The 21,174-nt window shown below is 43.0% G+C and overlaps 1 protein-coding gene across 1 annotated transcript; it reads right to left on the minus strand.

Annotated features, from left to right (window-relative positions):
• Positions 1–3,917: 3,917 nt before the first annotated feature.
• Positions 3,918–19,741, minus strand: LOC311117645 (leucine-rich repeat-containing protein 17-like). The gene is made up of 3 exons (XM_084192577.1): positions 18,823–19,741; positions 14,036–14,191; positions 3,918–5,250 (listed from the first exon to the last, which is right to left on the minus strand). Exons 1-3 carry the CDS (start codon positions 19,586–19,588, stop codon positions 4,805–4,807), a joined length of 1,368 nt encoding a protein of 455 aa, XP_084048703.1. The 5' UTR covers positions 19,589–19,741; the 3' UTR covers positions 3,918–4,804.
• Positions 19,742–21,174: the final 1,433 nt, after the last annotated feature.

The following is a 21,174-nucleotide window of genomic DNA, read 5'->3' on the forward strand; positions in this document are numbered from 1 at the left end:
TATTGATCATATTGAATCGCATGCTTGCAGGGGTAAGCAGACAGCTACATTCCAGCAGAGGGCACCAAGTATTCATTATCATGAGTTCAGAGAATTTTATCCACAAGCTGAGCTGTGGTCACCTTTGCGTTCTGCTGGGGGGGAATCGCGAGTAGGAAGTAGGTCTTATTTTGCCCTTCCTTAAGATGTGGCTTTAGTGTAGTGATACCTGTACTGAGAGCATCATCAAGGTCTGCTCCTCATTTGAACCAAGCCAACCAACCCTTGTCCTGGAGGCATCCTCTGTAGGAGGCATATACATACACAGGAAATAAGTCTAAGGATTGTTATGGATTGCACCAAGAACTGTTGAGTTTGGAGAGTTTTGGTCCAGGCAATGGGTTTTTGTGATATATAAAAAAAAAAGTTGATTTACTCTGACAGAATTGAATTGGAACATTCTGGAGTTGAGACCAGGGCCTGAATTCATAAAGCGTCTCAGAGTTTGACTGCTGATCTAGGATCAGGTCCCCCCTGTCTATGTAATCATATTCATTATGATCTAAAAGGCAACATTTATCCTAGATCAGTACTCCTACACCGTGACTCTTTGTGAATATGGGCCCAGAACAGCTGGAGAGTTCCCTTTTCTCCATTGTGTCATGGTGACAGGGTCACCCTCTCAGCTCACGAGAAACTGTGGAAAACCATTTAAGATCATTGCTCTTTCCCCTGGATCCAAATGTGGTCTTGATTACGCTCCTTCCCCTATGCAAATTCCTCTGGGTGCATTCATTGTTCTTACATTTTTCTTAAATCACATAGAAAATATTAATAACAGCCTTCTGGTTCAACACATCAAAATGTTTGTGAAACACTCCAGATGGTGCTTGTGGTGTGTGTGTGTGTGTGTGTGTGTGTGTGTGTGTGTGTGTGTGTGTGTGTGAATGTGTGTGTGTTAAAGGGGTAGTAGGATTTGGCAGGTCCTGTGAAGCAGGATTCTTATTTTGGGAGAGACTTTTATAGTGGCCCTGTACTGACTAGAAATGTTCATAGATAGACTAGATTCTCTGTCCTGTGACTACTGTAGTAGGTTATTTGAGCCAGTATCAAATGGTTGACCTTTGGCTCAGAAGTTGACTGATGTTTTTCATGATCCATTTATAGCTCATAAGAACATTGTATGTCATTACTCACTGATCTGGTCGTTTTTGGTCCAGTAGAGGGTTCGCTCCCAGCATTAACCTTGACTTCCATCACATTTCTGGACTGATTTCTGGAACCTGCCCATGTTTTTGTTTTCTATAACAATATGCCCTTCAAGTGAATTATACGTTTGGCAAGTAAAACAAGTTCCTGCAATTCTCAGAAATGATTTCTAGATTTGTGTGTAACTCAGAATTTCATAAGCATGAGGGCATGCAGCTAAGTTAGGACAGTAGATTTAGCTAACTGGTCACAATTAACAAGGTTTGTTTTTCTTATCATTCCATATTCCATCATGATATTCCATCAACAAAACGACTTCATTTAGTTCTGTTTGTTACTAACTCCTAATAATGTAGCAGCACAGGAAAACAAGGTTCTGTGCTGTATTCAGTAAACACAACAGCTGGTGGTAAACCATAGCCATTAAAGATGAAGGAATGTGCACCATTCCATGCAGATGTATTTAGTTTAACTTTCTGAGTAGGTTTTCAGTCTAACTTTGTGCATAGGGTGTGTCTCTACCTGTTCTGATTATCCAGCCTATATTTAGGGCTCTTTAGTGATTTAGTGCCCTCCTTAGTGGTCAGTGAAGTCATACACACTTGTTCCTTCTGAGTGCCATGGTAAAGTGTGTTTCTTTTTCAGGAGTTCCAAAGACATCACTCTATTACTAGTAGGTGTAATATTTGTTCTTAGAATAGTGCTGAGCAGTGCTTGAAGTGGATTAAACATCATATTTATGTACCAGGGTTTGTATTTTTGAGCCGGTATTCTCTAAAGAGGTGCTGGCACTCAAACAGTAGAAAATGTGAGATTCTCTGTACAAGTGAGCACTGGTCCACTTTTAACACTGGTGTGGCAGGTAGCCTAGCAGTTAAGAGCGTTGGGCCAGTAACTGAAAGGTTGCTGGTTTGAATCCCCAAGCCTGAAAACTCTGCTGTTTGCCTTTGAGCAAGGCAGTTCCTGTACATTTTTGTAGATGATCGTGTCCAGAGTGACTTACAGTAGTGAGTGCATACATTTTCATACTGGTCCCCTGTGGGAATCAAACCCACAACCCTGGTGTTGCAAGCGCCATGCTCTACCAACTGAGCTACACAGGACCACAGTTAACCCCCAACAACTGGGCGTCTGTTAAGGCAGCCCCCCGCACCTCTCTGACCCAGTTCGCTACAGCAGTAAAATAATCCTGCAGAAACAGGAAATGTGGATTGTAATTCATGATTTTTTTTTTTAAGGGTTGATACATTTTCCGTTAGGGCAAATCAAGTCTGACATTTTAAAGTGGAAATTGCAAACATTAGAAGTATTTTTAAACCTCGAATACACTACAAGTTTGCATTTCCTGCCGTGCAGGAAAATTCCTGCAACAACATGATGATGAATTTAAGATACGGCATCTTATCAATATCATACAGTATCTTGGAGAGATTTGAAAACAACCAACAATCTTCTTTTAAGTGATCTGGTTGCAGCTGTGTATAACCATACTCTGGTCGAGTGACAACCTCTTGCAGCTGTTCTATGGCTATGTGGAGCCTGTGTCGTTCATATGATCACCCTGGGTGGTGTGTTCATATGATCACCCTGGGTGGTGTGTTCATATGATCACCCTGGGTGGTGTGTTCATATGATCACCCTGGGTGGTGTGTTTCATAAAGCTTATCATTACATGAATCACTATGGCTGAATGAAATAATCAGAGGAAAAAGTTACTGTATCCTATACACTCCGTTTCTTCTGTACCCGTGAATTGTAGTCGTAACAAAAGCAGAACCAAATTGGGGGTAATTTTGTGGTCCTTCTGCAGGCTCTTTAAAGTTAGGTGGTGTTCTGTTTTCAATATCCCAATTAATCCAAGTTGGGTTTTCTTCCAGACATCTGCACAGCACAGCGAGGACTATAGTTCCACAGTCACCGTAGAAGGTTCTGTTCCAACTGACGAAATCAGGAGATATCTGCAGATACTTAATACAATCTATTAAAGCCTTTCGAGAGGTTTTTATGAAACTCTTTTTAAGAGTTACTGTATAACAAATTGCCTTCCTCGCATCAAAAGTGTTGCTGAACAAAGGACAGAAATTGAAATGTTTTTGATTGACATTCACAGGCAATGATCTTCAGACTCTCTCCCCAGATACAAAACGTCAGATAATTGGACAGCTTGACTGAAGAAATTGTTTCACCCTCTTTTCTCTGACATACCAAACAACATGTTTCCAAATATGAGAAAGCTCTGAGAGTAACAGCTGTGCATATTTGTGTTGGAAGTGTCCTCGCTCACTGAGATACTTACCGTACTGCTTAGAACCTCAGAGTCATGTCTGACTCCTGTGATGTCACAGGGCTCCGCAGGCTAACATGGGACCTCCAGGATCATTCAGGACACATGCCACTATAGAAACCCACCGCATACATCAGATGGCCCACAATCCCTGCATGTGTGAATCACTCATGGTGTGTATGAACCAAGACATCGGTTTCTGTTCAGGATCGTATGGACTGACTTAATGTACTTTAGGTCTTCAGCGGGTCCAGGCCTAACTCCTCAGCTTCATGTGTTGAGGTGCAGAGAGGAAGAGGTAGTGCAGAGAGGAAGAGGTAGTGCAGAGAGGAAGAGGTAGTGCAGAGAGGAAGAGGTAGTAAAGCCTTGAAACAGCTGTTTGAACGGACTCGAAGACGTTCCATGTTTTATGGTGAAGGTACGATGCATCACAGATCAAACAGATAGTTGAAGGGGTTATTAACCTTTTTATTTAACCAGGGAAAAACACATTGAGACCTAGGTCTCATTTGAAAATGTGCCCTAGGAACAATACAGAAAAGGAAAGTATACACAATTTAAAACACAAAATTAAATAAATAGCAAATATTATATACACAATAAACAATCAAACAAAACAAACACATTTATCAAAATAAAAATCACTAGCCTTTCTCCTAAACTGACCCAGAGACAACAACACATCCAAATGAAACGTTACTTGGAGATTATAACTTGTCAACATGCTTTTTAAAAGATAGCTTCTCGTCAATCCAGATGCCCAGATATTTATAGTCGGGGACACAATCAATGGGAGCACCATCTAACGTACTTATGCACAACTCATCAGTTACATTATTATTAGGGGAAGGATGTGCCTAAATCCCTTTAGGATTAGTGAAGTGTGTGTTAGTAATGTAAACCTCATGCATTTCAGAAAAAATGGCTTTTATTTCATGAACAGATTGTCTAAATCATACATTTAGAAAATATCAACCTCTACTTTTTCAAAAAAGTATTTACACAACAAAATATTATTGTAACGAAAACAGCAACAACTGTCCTGCATTGGTTATGCTGGTGGGAATCCAACTATCCTGCATTGGTTATTCTGGTGGGAATCTCAACGTAAAAAAAAAATCTGATACAGACTGAATTGGAATGTTCTGCGATAATATAAAACACCACCACCACAACAACAACAACAACAACAACAACAACAACAACAACAACAACAACAACAACAACAACAACAACAACAACAACAACAACAACAACAACAACAACAACAACAACAACAACAACAACAACAACAACAACAACAGTTCTCGTGTAATTTTCAACTCTATCCTATTAACTCAACCTGGTGACCTCATATTTCTTTGGTCTGGGGTCTCTCAGAGGCTTCGGTAGCAGCTCGATCTCCTCCTCTGTCTCGGCCACTAGCTCCTGAGCTGTCCCTGTACCCGTACCTGTCTGTCCCTGTCCCGTATCACCCTTCCCTGGCTGTGGATCCTTATCCTTGGGACACTCTCCGTTGTAGGTCTTGACATAATTCTCCACGAGCCAGCCCCTGAACTCCTGAGGCTCGGTGCAGACTAGGCCAGAGTAGGCCACCCTGGGGTGGTGCTTCAGCCAGTAGATCAGGTAGTGGATATTGTAGTCACAGACCCAGGGGTTATCCCCCAGATTCAGCATCCTGAGGAAGTACAGGTCCTCCAACACTCCGTACTGGAAGTAGTGCAGGCTGTTGTTGGACAGGTCCAGCTCCCGCAGGTACAGGAGCCCAGCAAACGCAGCTATGGAGAGGGGGAGAAATGCAGGATGGTAGGGGTTAGAGGGACAGGGTATTTCAATTCATCTTGTAGCAGAAGTCTCAGTGGACATCACAGTACAGTTGAAAAATATATGGCAAATAGAAATCCAATGTGGATGGTGTTAAGAGATAGATGGGAGGTGTTGAATGGAGCTGAAGGATGGGACTAATAACAACAACTAATAACAACAAGATAACTAGTGTAAGACATGCTGTGTCCATAATAAGCATATAGGTTATATATTGTGAGCTTTGTGAAAGAGCACAGTTAGAAAGATATGGCATATAGAAGCATACCAGATGGACATCATGAAAATTATCGGAGGAAGTTCAGGAGTAAAAACAAACAAATATAATTATTGACTGTGTCCATAAAATGTATATAGTATGTATAAGCATGAAGTAGAGGCCTAAGCATTGTTGTTCACTAGTTTACTCCAATTAGGGAAGGGATGGTGGGGTTGGAAAGTAATAAAGGGAAATATATATATTTTTAAAGGATATGTATGTATATATATGTATGTATATGCGTATATGTATGTATGTGTATATATATATATATACAGTGGGGAAAAAAAGTATTTAGTCAGCCACCAATTGTGCAAGTTCTCCCACTTAAAAAGATGAGAGAGGCCTGTAATTTTCATCATAAGTACACATCAACTATGACAGACAAAATGAGAAAAAAAAATCCAGAAAATCACATTGTAGGATTTTTAATGAATTTATTTGCAAATTATGGTGGAAAATAAGTATTTGGTCAATAACAAAAGTTTCTCAATACTTTTTCATATACCCTTTGTCGGCAATGACACAGGTCAAACGTTTTCTGTAAGTCTTCACAAGGTTTTCACACACTGTTGCTGGTATTTTGGCCCATTCCTCCATGCAGATCTCCTCTAGAGCAATTATGTTTTGGGGCTGTCGCTGGGCAACACAGACTTTCAACTTCCTCCAAAGATTTTCTATGGGGTTGAGATCTGGAGACTGGCTAGGCCACTCCAGGACCTTGAAATGCTTCTTACGAAGCCACTCCTTCGTTGCCCGGGCGGTGTGTTTGGGATCATTGTCATGCTGAAAGACCCAGCCACGTTTCATCTTCAATGCCCTTGCTGATGGAAGGAGGTTTTCACTCAAAATCTCACGATACATGGCTCCATTCATTCTTTCCTTTACACGGATCAGTCGTCCTGGTCCCTTTGCAGAAAAACAGCCCCAAAGAATGATGTTTCCACCCCCATGCTTCACAGTAGGTATGGTGTTCTTTGGATGCAACTCAGCATTCTTTGTCCTCCAAACACGACGAGTTGAGTTTTTACCAAAAAGTTCTATTTTGGTTTCATCTGACCATATGACATTCTCCCAATCCTCTTCTGGATCATCCAAATGCACTCTAGCAAACTTCAGACGGGCCTGGACATGTACTGGCTTAAGCAGGGGGACACGTCTGGCACTGCAGGATTTGAGTCCCTGGCGGCGTAGTGTGTTACTGATGGTAGGCTTTGTTACTTTGGTCCTAGCTCTCTGCAGGTCATTCACTAGGTCCCCCCGTGTGGTTCTGGGATTTTTGCTCACCGTTCTTGTGATCATTTTGACCCCACGGGGTGAGATCTTGCGTGGAGCCCCAGATCGAGGGAGATTATCAGTGGTCTTGTATGTCTTCCATTTCCTAATAATTGCTCCCACAGTTGATTTCTTCAAACCAAGCTGCTTACCTATTGCAGATTCAGTCTTCCCAGCCTGGTGCAGGTCTACAATTTTGTTTCTGGTGTCCTTTGACAGCTCTTTGGTCTTGGCCATAGTGGAGTTTGGAGTGTCACTGTTTGAGGTTGTGGACAGGTGTCTTTTATACTGATAACAAGTTCAAACAGGTGCCATTAATACAGGTAACGAGTGGAGGACAGAGGAGCCTCTTAAAGAAGAAGTTACAGGTCTGTGAGAGCCAGAAATCTTGCTTGTTTGTAGGTGACCAAATACTTATTTTCCACCATAATTTGCAAATAAATTCATTAAAAATCCTACAATGTGATTTTCTGGATTTTTTTTCCTCAATTTGTCTGTCATAGTTGACGTGTACCTATGATGAAAATTACAGGCCTTTTTAAGTGGGAGAACTTGCACAATTGGTGGCTGACTAAATACTTTTTTCCCCCACTGTATATATATGCGCGGAAAAAAGAAAAAAAACATATGGGGATTGGAAGTAATGCAGACAATTACATTGATGGAAGTTACAATCTATCTGCAATATTAAAGCTGATCTACCCCCTAAAAAAAAAAAAAAAAAAAAAAAGTCTCAGTGGAAGTCATTCCTACTGGACAGGTACAGGAGCCCAGTGGAAGTCATTCCTACTGGACAGGTACAGGAGCCCAGTGGAAGTCATTCCTACTGGACAGGTACAGGAGCCCAGTGGAAGTAATTCCTACTGGACAGGTACAGGAGCCCAGTGGAAGTCATTCCTACTGGACAGGTACAGGAGCCCAGTGGAAGTCATTCCTACTGGACAGGTACAGGAGCCCAGTGGAAGTCATTCCTACTGGACAGGTACAGGAGCCCAGTGGAAGTCATTCCTACTGGACAGGTACAGGAGCCCAGTGGAAGTCATTCCTACTGGACAGGTACAGGAGCCCAGTGGAAGTAATTCCTACTGGACAGGTACAGGAGCCCAGTGGAAGTCATTCCTACTGGACAGGTACAGGAGCCCAGTGGAAGTCATTCCTACTGGACAGGTACAGGAGCCCAGTGGAAGTCATTCCTACTGGACAGGTACAGGAGCCCAGTGGAAGTCATTCCTACTGGACAGGTACAGGAGCCCAGTGGAAGTCATTCCTACTGGACAGGTACAGGAGCCCAGTGGAAGTCATTCCTACTGGACAGGTACAGGAGCCCAGTGGAAGTCATTCCTACTGGACAGGTACAGGAGCCCAGTGGAAGTCATTCCTACTGGACAGGTACAGGAGCCCAGTGGAAGTCATTCCTACTGGACAGGTACAGGAGCCCAGTGGATGCAGCTGAAGAGGGGTACAAGGAGAGAGGACGTTGTTCAGTTGCTACTTCAATTAATCTTATACAGTCGTGGTCAAAAGTTTTGAGAATGACACAAGTATTGGTCTTCACAAAGTTTGCTGCTTCATTGTTTTTAGATATTTTTGTTAGATGTTACTATGGTCTACTGAAGTATAATTACAAGCATTCCATAAGTGTCAAAGGCTTTTATTGACAATTACATTAAGTTTATGCAAAGAGTCAATATTTGCAGTGTTGACCCTTCTTTTTCAAGACCATTCTTGCATAATCAATGCTTGGAGTTTGTCAGAATTTGTGGGTTTTTGTTTGTCCACCCGCCTCTTGAGGATTGACCACAAGTTCTCAATGGGATTAAGGTCTGGGGAGTTTCCTGGCCATGGACCCAAAATGTCGATGTTTTGTTCCCAGAGCCAATCAGTTATCACTTTTGCCTTATGGCAAGGTGCTCCATCATGCTGGAAAAGGCACTGTTCGTCACCAAACTGTTCTTGGATGGTTGGGAGAACTTGCTCTCTGAGGATGTGTTGGTACCATTCTTTATTCATGGCTGTGTTCTTAGGAAAAATTGTGAGTGAGCCAACTCCCTTGGCTGAGAAGCAACCCCACACATGAATGGTCTCAGGATGCTTTACTGTTGGCATGACACAGGACTGATGGTAGCGCTCACCTTGTCTTCTCCGGACAAGGTGTTTTCCGGATGCCCCAAACAATCGGAAAGAGGATTCATCAGAGAAAATGACATTACCCCAGTCCTCAGCAGTCCAATCCCTGTACCTTTTGCAGAATATCAGTCTGTCCCTGATGTTTTTCCTGGAGAGAAGTGGCTTCCTCGCTGCCCTTCTTGACACCAGGCCATCCTCCAAAAGTCTTCGCCTCACTGTGCATGCAGATGCACTCACACCTGCCTGCTGCCATTCCTGAGCAAGCTCTGCACTGGTGGTGCCCCGATCCCGCAGCTGAATCAACTTTAGGAGACGGTCCTGGCGCTTGCTGGACTTTCTTGGGCGCCCTGAAGCCTTCTTCACAGCAATTGAACCTCTCTCCTTGAAGTTCTTGATGATCCGATAAATGGTTGATTTAGGTGCAATCTTACTAGCAGCAATATCCTTGCCTGTGAAGCCCTTTTTGTGCAAAGCAATGATGACGGCACGTGTTTCCTTGATTTCAAACACCACCCTCCTTTTAAAGCTTCCAGTCTGTTATTCTACCTCAATCAGCATGACAGAGTGATCTCCAGCCTTGTCCTCGTCAACACTCTCACCTGTGTTAACGAGATAATCACTGACATGATGTCAGCTGGTCCTTTTGTGGCAGGGCTGAAATGCAGTGGAAATGTTTTTTGGGGATGAAGTTAATTTTCATGGCAAAGAGGGACTTTGCAATTAATTGCAATTCATCTGATCACTCTTCATAACATTCTGGAGTATATGCAAATTGCCATCACAAAAACTGAGGCAGCAGACTTTTGTGAAAATTAATATTTGTGTCATTCTCAAAACATTTGACCACGACTGTACAGTAGCACTCAGTGGAAAGTTTCAGTGGAACTAATTTCCACTAATGGACATGAATGCTGAAGTATTACCTGGAACTAATGTTCTGCTGTAACAGGAGAAAGAGTAACAGCTTCCATAACTAATTTCTGACTGTTTTTTCAGCACCTCGTCTTCAAACACATGCTGATATTAACTTTGACCAGTGCTCTCCCCATCACCTACTCTCAGCTCTAATTCAAGCTGAAGTTAGACTGTTGATGTGCCTAATAGTTGGGCTGACATCTTTAAGATGTGTGTCCTGCAGTGTAGCCCTGAGTAATGGTGGCTGTGTGTGCTTCATGCTGGCTAGCACCATAAAGGTGACTCGTGTTTGCATCTCAATGTGAAAAAAACTGTTTGCATGTTCTTCACAAAGGGGGCAACAGATGCTACTGAGCCAGAAGTCTATGTGTCAGGGGAGAAGCTCCAGGGAGTATCTGATTTTAAGTACCTTGGCATCATACTTGATTCCAACCTCTCTTTTAAAAAGCATGTGAAAAAGGTAATTCAAATAACCAAATTCAACCTAGCTAATTTCCGATTTATACGAAATTGTTTGACTACAGAGGTAGCAAAACTGTACTTCAAATCTATGATACTCCCCCACTTAACATACTGCTTGACTAGTTGGGCCCAAGCTTGCTGTACAACAGTAAGACCTATTCAGTCTGTCTACAAACAGGCTCTCAAACTGCTTGATAGGAAGCCCAATAGCCATCATCACTGTCACATCCTTAGAAAGCATGAGCACCTGAGTTGGGAAAATCTTGTGCAATACACCGATGCATGTCTTGTATTCAAGATCCTAAATGGCTTGGCTCCCCCTCCACTCAGTATTTTTGTTAAACAGAAAACCCAAACATATGGCAGCAGATCCACAAGGTCTGCCATGAGAGGTGACTGTGTAGTTCCCCTAAGGAAAAGCACCTTTAGTAAATCCGCTTTTTCTGTGAGAGCTTCCCATGTCTGGAATACACTGCCATCAGACACACATAACTGCACCACATATCACACTTTCACAAAATGCTTGAAGACATGGCTAAAGGTCAATCAGATTTGTGAACATGGTCCCTAGCTGTGTGTTGCCGCTTTCCATGTCTGTTGTCTGTAACTTGTGAGGTGTGGAAACACTTTGTTGCTTTTATGAATTTTGTCTTGCTGCTTTTTGTTCTATGTTGCTCGGTCTGTATGCTACGTCTTGTTTGTCCTATGTTGCTATGTCTGTATGCTATGTCTTGTTCTATGTTGTTATTGTCTATATTGTAATTGTTTTTAATAACCTGCCCAGGGACTGCGGTTGAAAATTAGCCGGCTGGCTAAAACCGGCACTTTTACTGAAACGTTGATTAATGTGCACTGTCCCTGTAAAAATAAACTCAAACTCAAAGATAGATAGGCCTACTGTATTTAGCACTGTCTCCAGAGTGACCCTCTTGTCACCACTCCCACAAACCTCCTCAGATTATGCTATTATCATACTCATGAGAATTACTGTCCGGTTTCTACTGGTTTGTTTGTGCAACTCAATGAGACCACAATTCTGGTCTATTTTTGAGACCAGTTTGGGCTTGCCACAGAGCTTAGCTTCTCACAGTCGCTGAGAAAACTGAGGGAGCAATTTGTGAATATTTATTGTGGATTGTGTTCAATTTGCAGTTGCTTTCTCTCTCCAGAACGGATTGGCCTTTTATCCATAACAGGCTATTTAATGTATTTCTCCTCGATCATGACTGTGTGTGTATCAGTGGCAACCCGTCATTCAGGGCAGGTCCCCACCTGTTTTGAACCCCACATTTTTACCAAAGAAAAAAAAAGATATATAAATATATATATATATTTATTTATTTTCAATTTTTTGGGGCTTGCCTGTTTTGCATGTTATTTTGGCATTAATACGTGTCACAAATCAGTTTGCAAACAATGTAAAAATGTTTTATATAATTGAGTTAATAAAGCCGCATACAAACATGGTCTCTTTTTTGTTTTCTTGAGTAAAGCAGCTCCAAAATGCAGGTGTTTCATCTTAGCGCAGTGCTTTCTGTGGTGGTGGGGCAAGCCAGCAGAAAATAGGAGCATTGCGTCGTGATTGGCTCAGTGTTCTGTCACTCATGGGGACACTACATCACCGCCAAGTCTAAGTCCTTAGTAAGGGTAGACATCGAAAATTCTAGCCCTTCGGGTCCTGCCATAGAGTTACATTAGAAGTGCGAAGGCTCAAGGTCATTGGCCACAGATAAAATGACGTCAAATCACCTTATATGTACTGTAGCTTTGATTGGACTGATCATGTCAACATCTTACTTTCAAAATCTTAGCTAGCAGTCATCATCATGAATGAAGTCGACAATCTACTGGCAAATCCTTTTTAATCCTTGTCATATGAAGAGAAATAATGAAGATAATTATATTGGTGTATTGGTGCTCATCGGCCATTGGACATTACACTACAAGTTAGAAATCGCAAATTCAACAATGAGTGGTTTGGAAGAAATCGGTGACAGTGGCTAACTACAAGCGTTGCAACTGGTAAATCGGGAATAAACGAGCTCAGACTGGGAAAATACGTTTTGAACGGTCATCCAACTCGGAATTGTAAATCCGTCCTCTTTCTCTTTCTTTGATGACAAAATATGCCCACGAAGGACCGTCGCGCCAACTTCCTGTTCAAGTGAACAACGTCCCAAAATGTCTTATATGCTGCTGCATGAATGATGTAATATACCAGGGAGATATGTATACTGTAGCTAAGAAAGTAATACTAAGTGTATGTTGTGTAGTAAGCTGTTAGTAGCCCATATGCCTCACCATGATAATATGGTTAATTTTCACCTCTTAATTTCACCTACTGTTCTGACTCAGTGGTGCACATGTAGCCTGTAACCTGTTTTTGAGAAATGTAATCATCAAATATTGTAAGAGCTTTCATTGTCTGCTTATATGCCCCCTTTATTTATCCTACGGTTCTGACTTGATGCACAGGGAGAACACTGTAAGAACGGCCCATGTTCTGAATTCTGTCGCTGTACATTTCAAAAGTGCTGAACAAATAGTTATATTGACTACCTCCGTCCTGGCTCGCTCATTAATAACGTCTTAATCAAAATGACGGATTGCCTCTTATCCGCTTGTCGTTCCCTTATGCCATAGTTTGTACATCTCAATTGTCAGTAGAAACCACATTTGTTTAAGCAAGTCAGCCATATCAGCTATGCTCCGCTGATAGCCAGGTGTAGCAATGGTAAGGTGTTGGGACTGCTATTGGGACAGGTTTATGTAGGCCCTAACAGTTTGTGGGCACTGTTTGTCACCGTTGTAGTGCAATTAATGTATTGTTTAGTGTTGTGTTGTGTAGTGGCTTTGCTGGCATGCATCCCACATATTTTGTTTTTGTTGCCCCACCAAGATTTACATGCTAAAATCGCCACTGGTGTGTACAGTACTGGTTGTCATAGTGGGTCAGAATTAACCACCATTTATTGCTCAGTAACAACTCAATGTCAATTGCTTACATATGTTCTGCAATAATGAATGATAAGGGAATGATTTTCCTTCCTTGGCGAAGCTTCCTGGCTGTGTGACCAGTTCTTGTTAGCCTAGGAATAATGATATAGCGGGTTTTTTCTTCCAGTTCTCCAACGTAACAGAACTAGAAGGTAGTGTAGTGATTCCTCGGCAAATAGAGAACCTTGTTAGTTCTACAAACGAGATGTAGTATGTTTACGGCATTGTAGGCTCCTTTAACAAGTCAGATTAAACCGCGTGAGAAGCTAATGAGCGTTAAGGATTTTTATGGATGTGTAGAATTGATCCAAACTCAACGCTGTCTGGTATGGTAGATAAAGTATGTGAGTTTTTGATTAGTCTTTTTTTCTGCATCTTTTCCCACATTACCCCAGGGATTCTAAGGATTCTATTTCAGGATGAAATAAAGCTCTGCCTCCATTTTGTGATGAATGGACTCAAGGTCAAGGTTCTCATCTGATTCCTATTTTGACCTCTTTCTTTGAAGGTCCAGTGTGGGCTCGATTTCCATTGGGGACCAGTAAGAAAATGTATGCACTCACTACTGTAAATCACACTTAAAAAAAAAAAAAGGATTGCTTTATCTTATTAAATACATCTTCTTCTGGATCTGATCATCTGTGCAGCATGACTTGGAACACATCCATAATGAGTGTGCTGTTGGAAGAAGATGTACTTCTCACCTGTGTCGATCTGATCCAGACTGTTGCTGCTGAGGTTGAGGAGCTTCAGGTCCCTGGCAGCAACAAAATCCTTGGGCCGGAGCTGAGTGATGCTGTTACTGGACAAGTCCATCCTCACAATGTCTGACGGGAGGCCTGAGGGTATGTTCTTCAGCTCTGGAGAGAGGGGGGGAGAGAGGGGGGAGAAAGAGAGAGAGAATATGGAGGTCAGTGAGAGGACAATGGCTTAACCAGACATGTTTACAATGGCAAAATCAACTAGCTTTCATACTGCATGAAAACATGAACGAAAACATAAGCGGACACACAAGGAACTTTTGGGCATAAGTTAATTTTTTAACCCAATGCATACTTTTTGATCGCCAGAGTGACTGAAATGTGGATTCCTACATATGTGAATTCCAAGTGTGCCCTAAGAATATCAAGATGGTCCCCTTTCTATAGTCACTCTGTAGCCATGTTGTAGGTCTGTGCCAAGCAGGACTGGTTTTCACAGCACTCTGGGTTCCCTTAGCCTTTGAAGGGTATGAAACATGAAGGCTAACATATGAAACAGGGTTTCCCACAGGCTTAGAAGGCCTCTGAGAGAGCTTCTCTCTTTTATTGTGATCGCCAGCAGCCTTTACCATAGAAGGAAAACATCTGCAAGAGCCATTGTTCTCAATGTATAGTTTAACATAAAGACTAAGTAGGTGGTCCCTAAAATGCATACAACTTGTATTAACACTTCATAATGAATGATGTCTTTGGAACCGGTTTTCCAAGTCATGTTCACAATGAAAGGAGTTAGCTGTAAAACTAAAATGCTTAGCTGAGAAGGAACATCGCTGTGGTGGGGTGGAAAACCATCATTGTTTATTTCATGAACGACGCAGGACCTTTTGTGTTTGTCAAACTCCATGTACAGTCTTGGACTGCTTCCAGTAGGCCACATCCTGAGCATGGTTCATGTATCATTCAGCTGAAGGAACTATTACAGACCTTTACGGCAGACAGCTGCTCAAATATCATAACAGCATACGACATCCATCATTCTCCACCGTAAGGAAATGAGATTAGCCCTCCTTGGCTTGTAGATGGGGCTGCTGCTGCTGCAGCATTCACAACAGCACAACAGAGACAGAAGTTAGCGTTCCCAATGACATCCTATTCTCTATATAGTGCACTACTTTTGACCAGAGCCCTATGGGCCCTGGTAGGGCTCTGGTTAAAAGTAGTGCACTATATAGGGGAATAGGGTGCCGTTTGGGACGCATCCAGAGATGTTCCCTCTTCCCTTATCTATCAAACCCCTGCCTCACAACACCTGTGATATGCTTTAGTTCAAACTACAGCACTGAGTGGGGAAACATGCAGATGGTTGGGACGTTGGGAGAAGTCAAGGTCGTTCATGCATAACAGTTTTTGGATCAGCTTCTGTTTTTGACATTTCTACGCTCATCAGGAGAGCATCAACCCTCAGTCTAATTTATCCAATACCTGCTGCTAATGATGCTGCATGAGAAGACGACTGATTGTCTAGGAATCCATGTGATGTACATGGACTTTCAGTGTTCGAACTGTGCAGGACTAAATCATGTCATAGTTCAGGGGTGGGCAACCTTGATGGGGGTGGGGCCACAAAGAATCTGAACTCATCATGAGGGGCCACAGTGGCTCGGGGGTCTGCGTACCCAAATCCATACCCACTCAGGCAGTCAGAGCCGGGGCCTTTTGGGGGCCCTAAGTGAAATTTTGTCATGGGGTGGAGAGAAGATTTAGCAATTTTATTTTAAAAATCATGTAATTCTACTCATTTTGCCAAGGGGCGAAGAGAAAAATGTGCAGTTTTACAGCTCATTTCCTGCAATTATACACATTTTGCCATAGGGTGGAGAGAAATGTTTGCAGTTTTTAATATGAAATCTAAATGAGACTGACTATCAAAATCAATGGGGCCCCCCCGGTCGGTAATTCGACCATGATTACTACAAGTTTAGATGGCCGCTAGACTAACTTACCAATCTAAACAAATGTAGCTGTCAGTGACTGACATAACAACCACCCTCAACAGTACGTTTATTAGACTTTTTTGGGGGTAATTGTTCCGCGGGCCAACAAAAGGGGGGGCCGTGGCCAGTTGCCCAACCCTGATATAGTTTATTAAAATCACATGTCGTTTACAGACAGGAGGAAACTAAACGTATATAGCCATACATTTAGGTTGTAAATGCACAGTGCTGCTTTTACAGAGTAAGGTGCCAAATATATATCAAAGAAAATCAATCCTGCTGTGGAGGAGAGAAGACTACCAGCAGAATATTACTCCCTCTCTGCTACACATCATGACTCCCCCAGAATGTGTATTAATGAGATTCAACTTGTCTGCTGACAAAATACCCGACCGTCGGTTATACAGGAAATCCAAGAAACCATGATATAATGCCACAAGAGGAGGTTTTCCTTTACAGAGACGAGATGCAGGCCAACTCGCCATATGCTGACTCAACTTTTCTGCTAGCTATAGAGCAGGACTAAACCAGGCATAATCTTTCAGGCTTATGACTTGTTTGAAAAGGTTTCTCTCAGTGTCTGACTGTGAGGTCTGGACAACATTTATCTAAAAAGTACGTGCACTCTCACATATTCTCATATATATCATGTATGTAGCCTACACTTTCACCACACAGATTCTGTGTTTGTGTTTGGATACGTTCTGTCTTGCTCCCAAGCAGTTCTGTAGTGTATTGTAGGGGCATATCCAGTGTTTACAAATGAGACTTTGTTTCAGTAATTAGTGATACAGTAAATTACCATCAGATCCCTGGAGACAGGATGAGAAAAGGCTCTGAATTCACTGGAACTCACATATGAGAGAGGGATGGAGAGAGAGTGAGAGAAACAGAGAAAGAGAGAGATGAGGGAGGGAGAGCGAGAGAGAGTGGGAGAGAGAGAGATGAGGGAGAGAGAGAGATAGATAGATGAGGGAGGGAGAGCAAGAGAGATCGGGAGAGAGAGAGAGAGAGAGGAGAGAAAGGGAGAGAGAGTGGGAGAGATAGAGATGAGGGAGAACGAGAGAGCGAGAGAGAGAGAGAGAGAGAGAGAGAGAGAGAGAGAGAGAGAGAGAGAGAGAGAGAGAGAGAGAGAGAGAGAGAGAGAGAGAGAGAGAGAGAGAGAGAGAGAGAGAGAGAGAGAGAGAGAGAGAGAGAGGAAAGAGGGAGAGAGGGAGAGAGGGATGGGGACAGACTATGACCAGTGAGATGATCTACTGAGGTTCAGATAAAGGATTGATTGAAAACTTTTCCAGAGGGGAAGGGAAATAGTTTCACCCAGCTGAACATGGGGATCTTTTATATAGTGACAGTAGAATACAGATAGACCAGTGTTGCTGCTTCTTGCATGTTTAACTGCACTCTGATAAATGGCTTTCTGGGGACAGGATAGGGACAGTATATCATTATATGACTGTCATTCATCATCTTGATCAAAGGGCCAGCTCACTGTGACATTTCATAAATATACAGTAGAACAATAGATCAGAGTGCTGCCACGTCTACAATAAATAAGTATGAAGGGACCATTCAGGACCATACTGCCACTTCTACACTGAATCATTATGAAGGGACCATTCATGACCATACTGCCACTTCTACACTGAATCATTATGAAGGGACCATTCAGGACCATACTGCCACTTCTACACTGAATCATTATGAAGGGACCATTCAGGACCATACTGCCACTTCTACACTGAATCATTATGAAGGGACCATTCAGGACCATACTGCCACTTCTACACTGAATCATTATGAAGGGACCATTCAGGACCATACTGCCACTTCTACACTGAATCATTATGAAGGGACCATTCAGGACCATACTGCCACTTCTACACTGAATCATTATGAAGGGACCATTCAGGACCATACTGCCACTTCTACACTGAATCATTATGAAGGGACCATTCAGGACCATACTGCCACTTCTACACTGAATCATTATGAAGGGACCATTCATGGCCATACTGCCACTTCTACACTGAATCATTATGAAGGGACCATTCATGACCATACTGCCACTTCTACACTGAATCATTATGAAGGGACCATTCAGGACCATGCACATATTCCAAGTTGTATTTTGGAGCTCAAACACAAAAGCAGTCCCCACACAGCATGGACTCCATGCAGGATTTGTAGTCAGTCCCATGGGTCTTGGCCTAACGGCTATTTGAAATACAATAATGAAATGTAATCTTTATAGAAGTTATAGTCCTGATAGCAGTTTTAATGTGGCAGTTATACATAGTTCCACAGAAACGGCACCAGATGTGAGAGTCTGGACAGGAGACAGAAATGAGACTCCATATTTTCCCTTGGTCCCTTTGTGCGTCACGTTACGTACCACATGCTGATTCAGGGAAATGATAGAGAACACATTTAGAAAGTAGTCATTATCAACCACAGCTCTGGAGTATCTAACAGCCAGCCTCTCCTCCACACTGTTGCAAAAGGCCTCACAACAATCATGTGCAGTGAACAATGGCCAGATATTTCAGATGGACATGTGACTCGTACATGGAGGGCCGGTTTCCCTGACCCATACTAGTCCTATTCCTGGACTAAAAAGTCATTTCAGTAGAGATTAATCTGGGTCCATGAACCCATGGCCCTGAGAACCCTAATAACTCACTCCAGTCTTCTGAAAGACCAGAATACAACACTTCATTGTCCTCCAAGGAGGAAATTCTTCACACAAATTACACAAACAAATGAAAGGAAGACAAGCTAGGTTGGCTCATAGCTTACCTTTGCTCTTGCAGTCCAGCATGGGTTTGGGGAACATGTAGGTGTGGCACAAGGAGTTGGCATCAGGGTGCTTCTTGATGGGAGGGGGTTTGGGCAGACTATCCTGCCCCTCCTGAGGTTTCTGCCCTGGCTGCTGGCCCTCCCCATCCTCAAGACACACCAGCTCCGGCCTCATCTTCTTCAGCTTCTGACCTCTCAGAGCGTCCGGCTCAGAACACTTGGCGTAGTTCCCTAGGTTACGGTTGCTGGGCACCTGCAGGGTCCTGACCAGGCTATCCAGCGAGCACCGGCAGTCCCAGGGGTTATCATAGAGACGCAGGTAGCGGAGGCTTGGCAAGGGGAGCAGGTGCTCCTCAGAAGCTGTCTTCATCTTGTTATGCTGAAGAAGCAGAGTAGTGAGCTGGCCCAGCCCTGCGAACGCCCCATCCTCCACCATGTAGATCTCATTCTGTTGTAGATCCAGACTCTTTAGGATCTTGAACTGGGAGAAGGTGTTGTCTCTGAGCACCTGGATCTTGTTGCGGGCCAGCAGGAGGTGGTGGATGTCTTCAGGCCAGTGCTGTTGCACCCCGGTCAGCTGGCGGTCCTGACAGTCCAGGTATTTCTCTCCAGCCTCCATGTATTCCTTGCATTCAGAGGTTTGACGTTTGACAGCATTGGCTCTGCCTTTACCCCGGGCCATGCCCCGGTCTCTGTTCCGTCCACCCTTCCTGGGCTCAGCAGAACTGAGGAGCAGGAGGAGCAGCAGAGCGCTGAGCAGCCGCATCCTGGGAGCTCCAACGATACCTCTGGGAAGACGGTGGAGTGGCAAGACTGGAAGAAGAGGGAGGGAGGAGGAGGAGAGGGATGCCTGTGTGTAATCAGAGATGGCCTTGGGTTCTGCTGTGTCAGGGAAGGCTGACAGCTGTGAGAGAGAGAGAGAGAGAGAGAGAGAGAGAGAGAGAGAGAGAGAGCGAGAGAGAGAGAGAGAGGTGGAGAGTTCATTGTCCGAGAGGAGAGGGATAGGATGAGATAGAGAGGAAGAAAGGGAGAAGAGGAATGATGGAGAGGAACATACATATTATGTTATATGATAGTCTATCAAACAGAGAGATGGTTAAAACACAGTCAAAGAACAGTGACCCATTTCCTTTGTTCCTTAGTTTTCTCTCCTCTCCTCTGTCTTCCTCTCCTCCTAACTGAAACCTGGTGGCGGTCTGCTCTTTTATACAGTCTTTGTTTGTGTTTTTTTTTTCTCTCTCTCTCGGCATGGGAAACGTATGTTAACATTGCCAAAGCAAGTGAAGTAGATAGTAAACATTTACATTTTAGTCATTTAGCAGACACTCTTATCCAGAGCAACTTACAGGAGCAATTAGGGTTAAGTGCCTTGCTTAAGGGCACATCAACAGATTTTTCACCTTGTTGGCTCGGGGATTAGAACCAGCGACCTTTCAGTTACTGGCACAACGCTCTTACCCACCAAGCTACCTGCCACCCAAAAGTGAAATAAACAATACATATTAACAGTAAACATTACACTCAAAGTTGCAAAAGAATAAAGACATTTCAAATGTCATATTATGTATATATACAGTGTTGTAACAATGTGCAAATAGTTAAAGTACAAATGGGAAAATAAATAAACATAAATATGGGTTGTATTTACAATGGTGTTTGTTCTTCACTGGTTGCACTTTTCTTGTGGCAACATGTCACAAATCTTGCTGCTGTGATGGCACACTGTGGTTTTTCAACCAGTAGATAAGGGAGTTTATCAAAATTGGGTTTGTTTTCTAATTCTTTGTGGATCGCTGTAATCTGAGAGAAAATATGTGTCTCTAATATGGTCATACATTTGGCAGGAGGTTAGGAAGTGCAGCTCAGTTTCCACCTCATTTTGTTGGCAGTGTGCACATAGCCTGTCTTCTCTTGAGAGCCAGGTCTGCCTATGGCGGCCTTTCTCAATAGCAAGGCTATGCTCACTGAGTCTGTACATAGTCAAAGCTTTCCTTAAGTTTGGGTCAGTCACAGTGGTCAGGTATTCAGCCACTGTGTACTCTCTGTTTAGGGCCAAATAGCATTCTAGTTTGCTCAGTTTTTTTGTTAATTCTTTCCAATGTGTCAAGTAATTCTCTTTTTGTTTTCTCATGATTTGGTTGGGTCTAATTGTGTTGTTGTTGTTGTTGTCGTCCTGGGGCTCTGTTTGTGTTTGTGAACAGAGCCCCAGGACCAGCTTGCTTAGGGGATTCTTCTCCAAGTTCATCTCTCTGTATGTGAAGGCTTTGTTATGGAAGGTTTGTGAATCGCTTCCTTTGAAGTGGTTATATAATATATATGTTGAAGAGGGTGGGGCTTAAACTCTCTCTCTCT

Source organism: Coregonus lavaretus, assembly GCF_964263955.1.
Source record: "Coregonus lavaretus genome assembly, contig: HAP1_SCAFFOLD_4586, whole genome shotgun sequence".
NCBI lineage: Eukaryota > Metazoa > Chordata > Actinopteri > Salmoniformes > Salmonidae > Coregonus > Coregonus lavaretus.

Coding starts and splice junctions, on each gene's coding strand:
- LOC311117645 (XM_084192577.1), bottom strand. CDS start 19,588: ATGCGGCTGCTCAGCGCTCTGCTGCTCCTCCTGCTCCTCAGTTCTGCT. Junction 14,192..18,822: donor GCTGGACTGCAAGAGCAAAG/GTAAGCTATGAG, acceptor CCCTCTCTCCAG/AGCTGAAGAACATACCCTCA. Junction 5,251..14,035: donor TCTGGATCAGATCGACACAG/GTGAGAAGTACA, acceptor CCCTCTCCATAG/CTGCGTTTGCTGGGCTCCTG.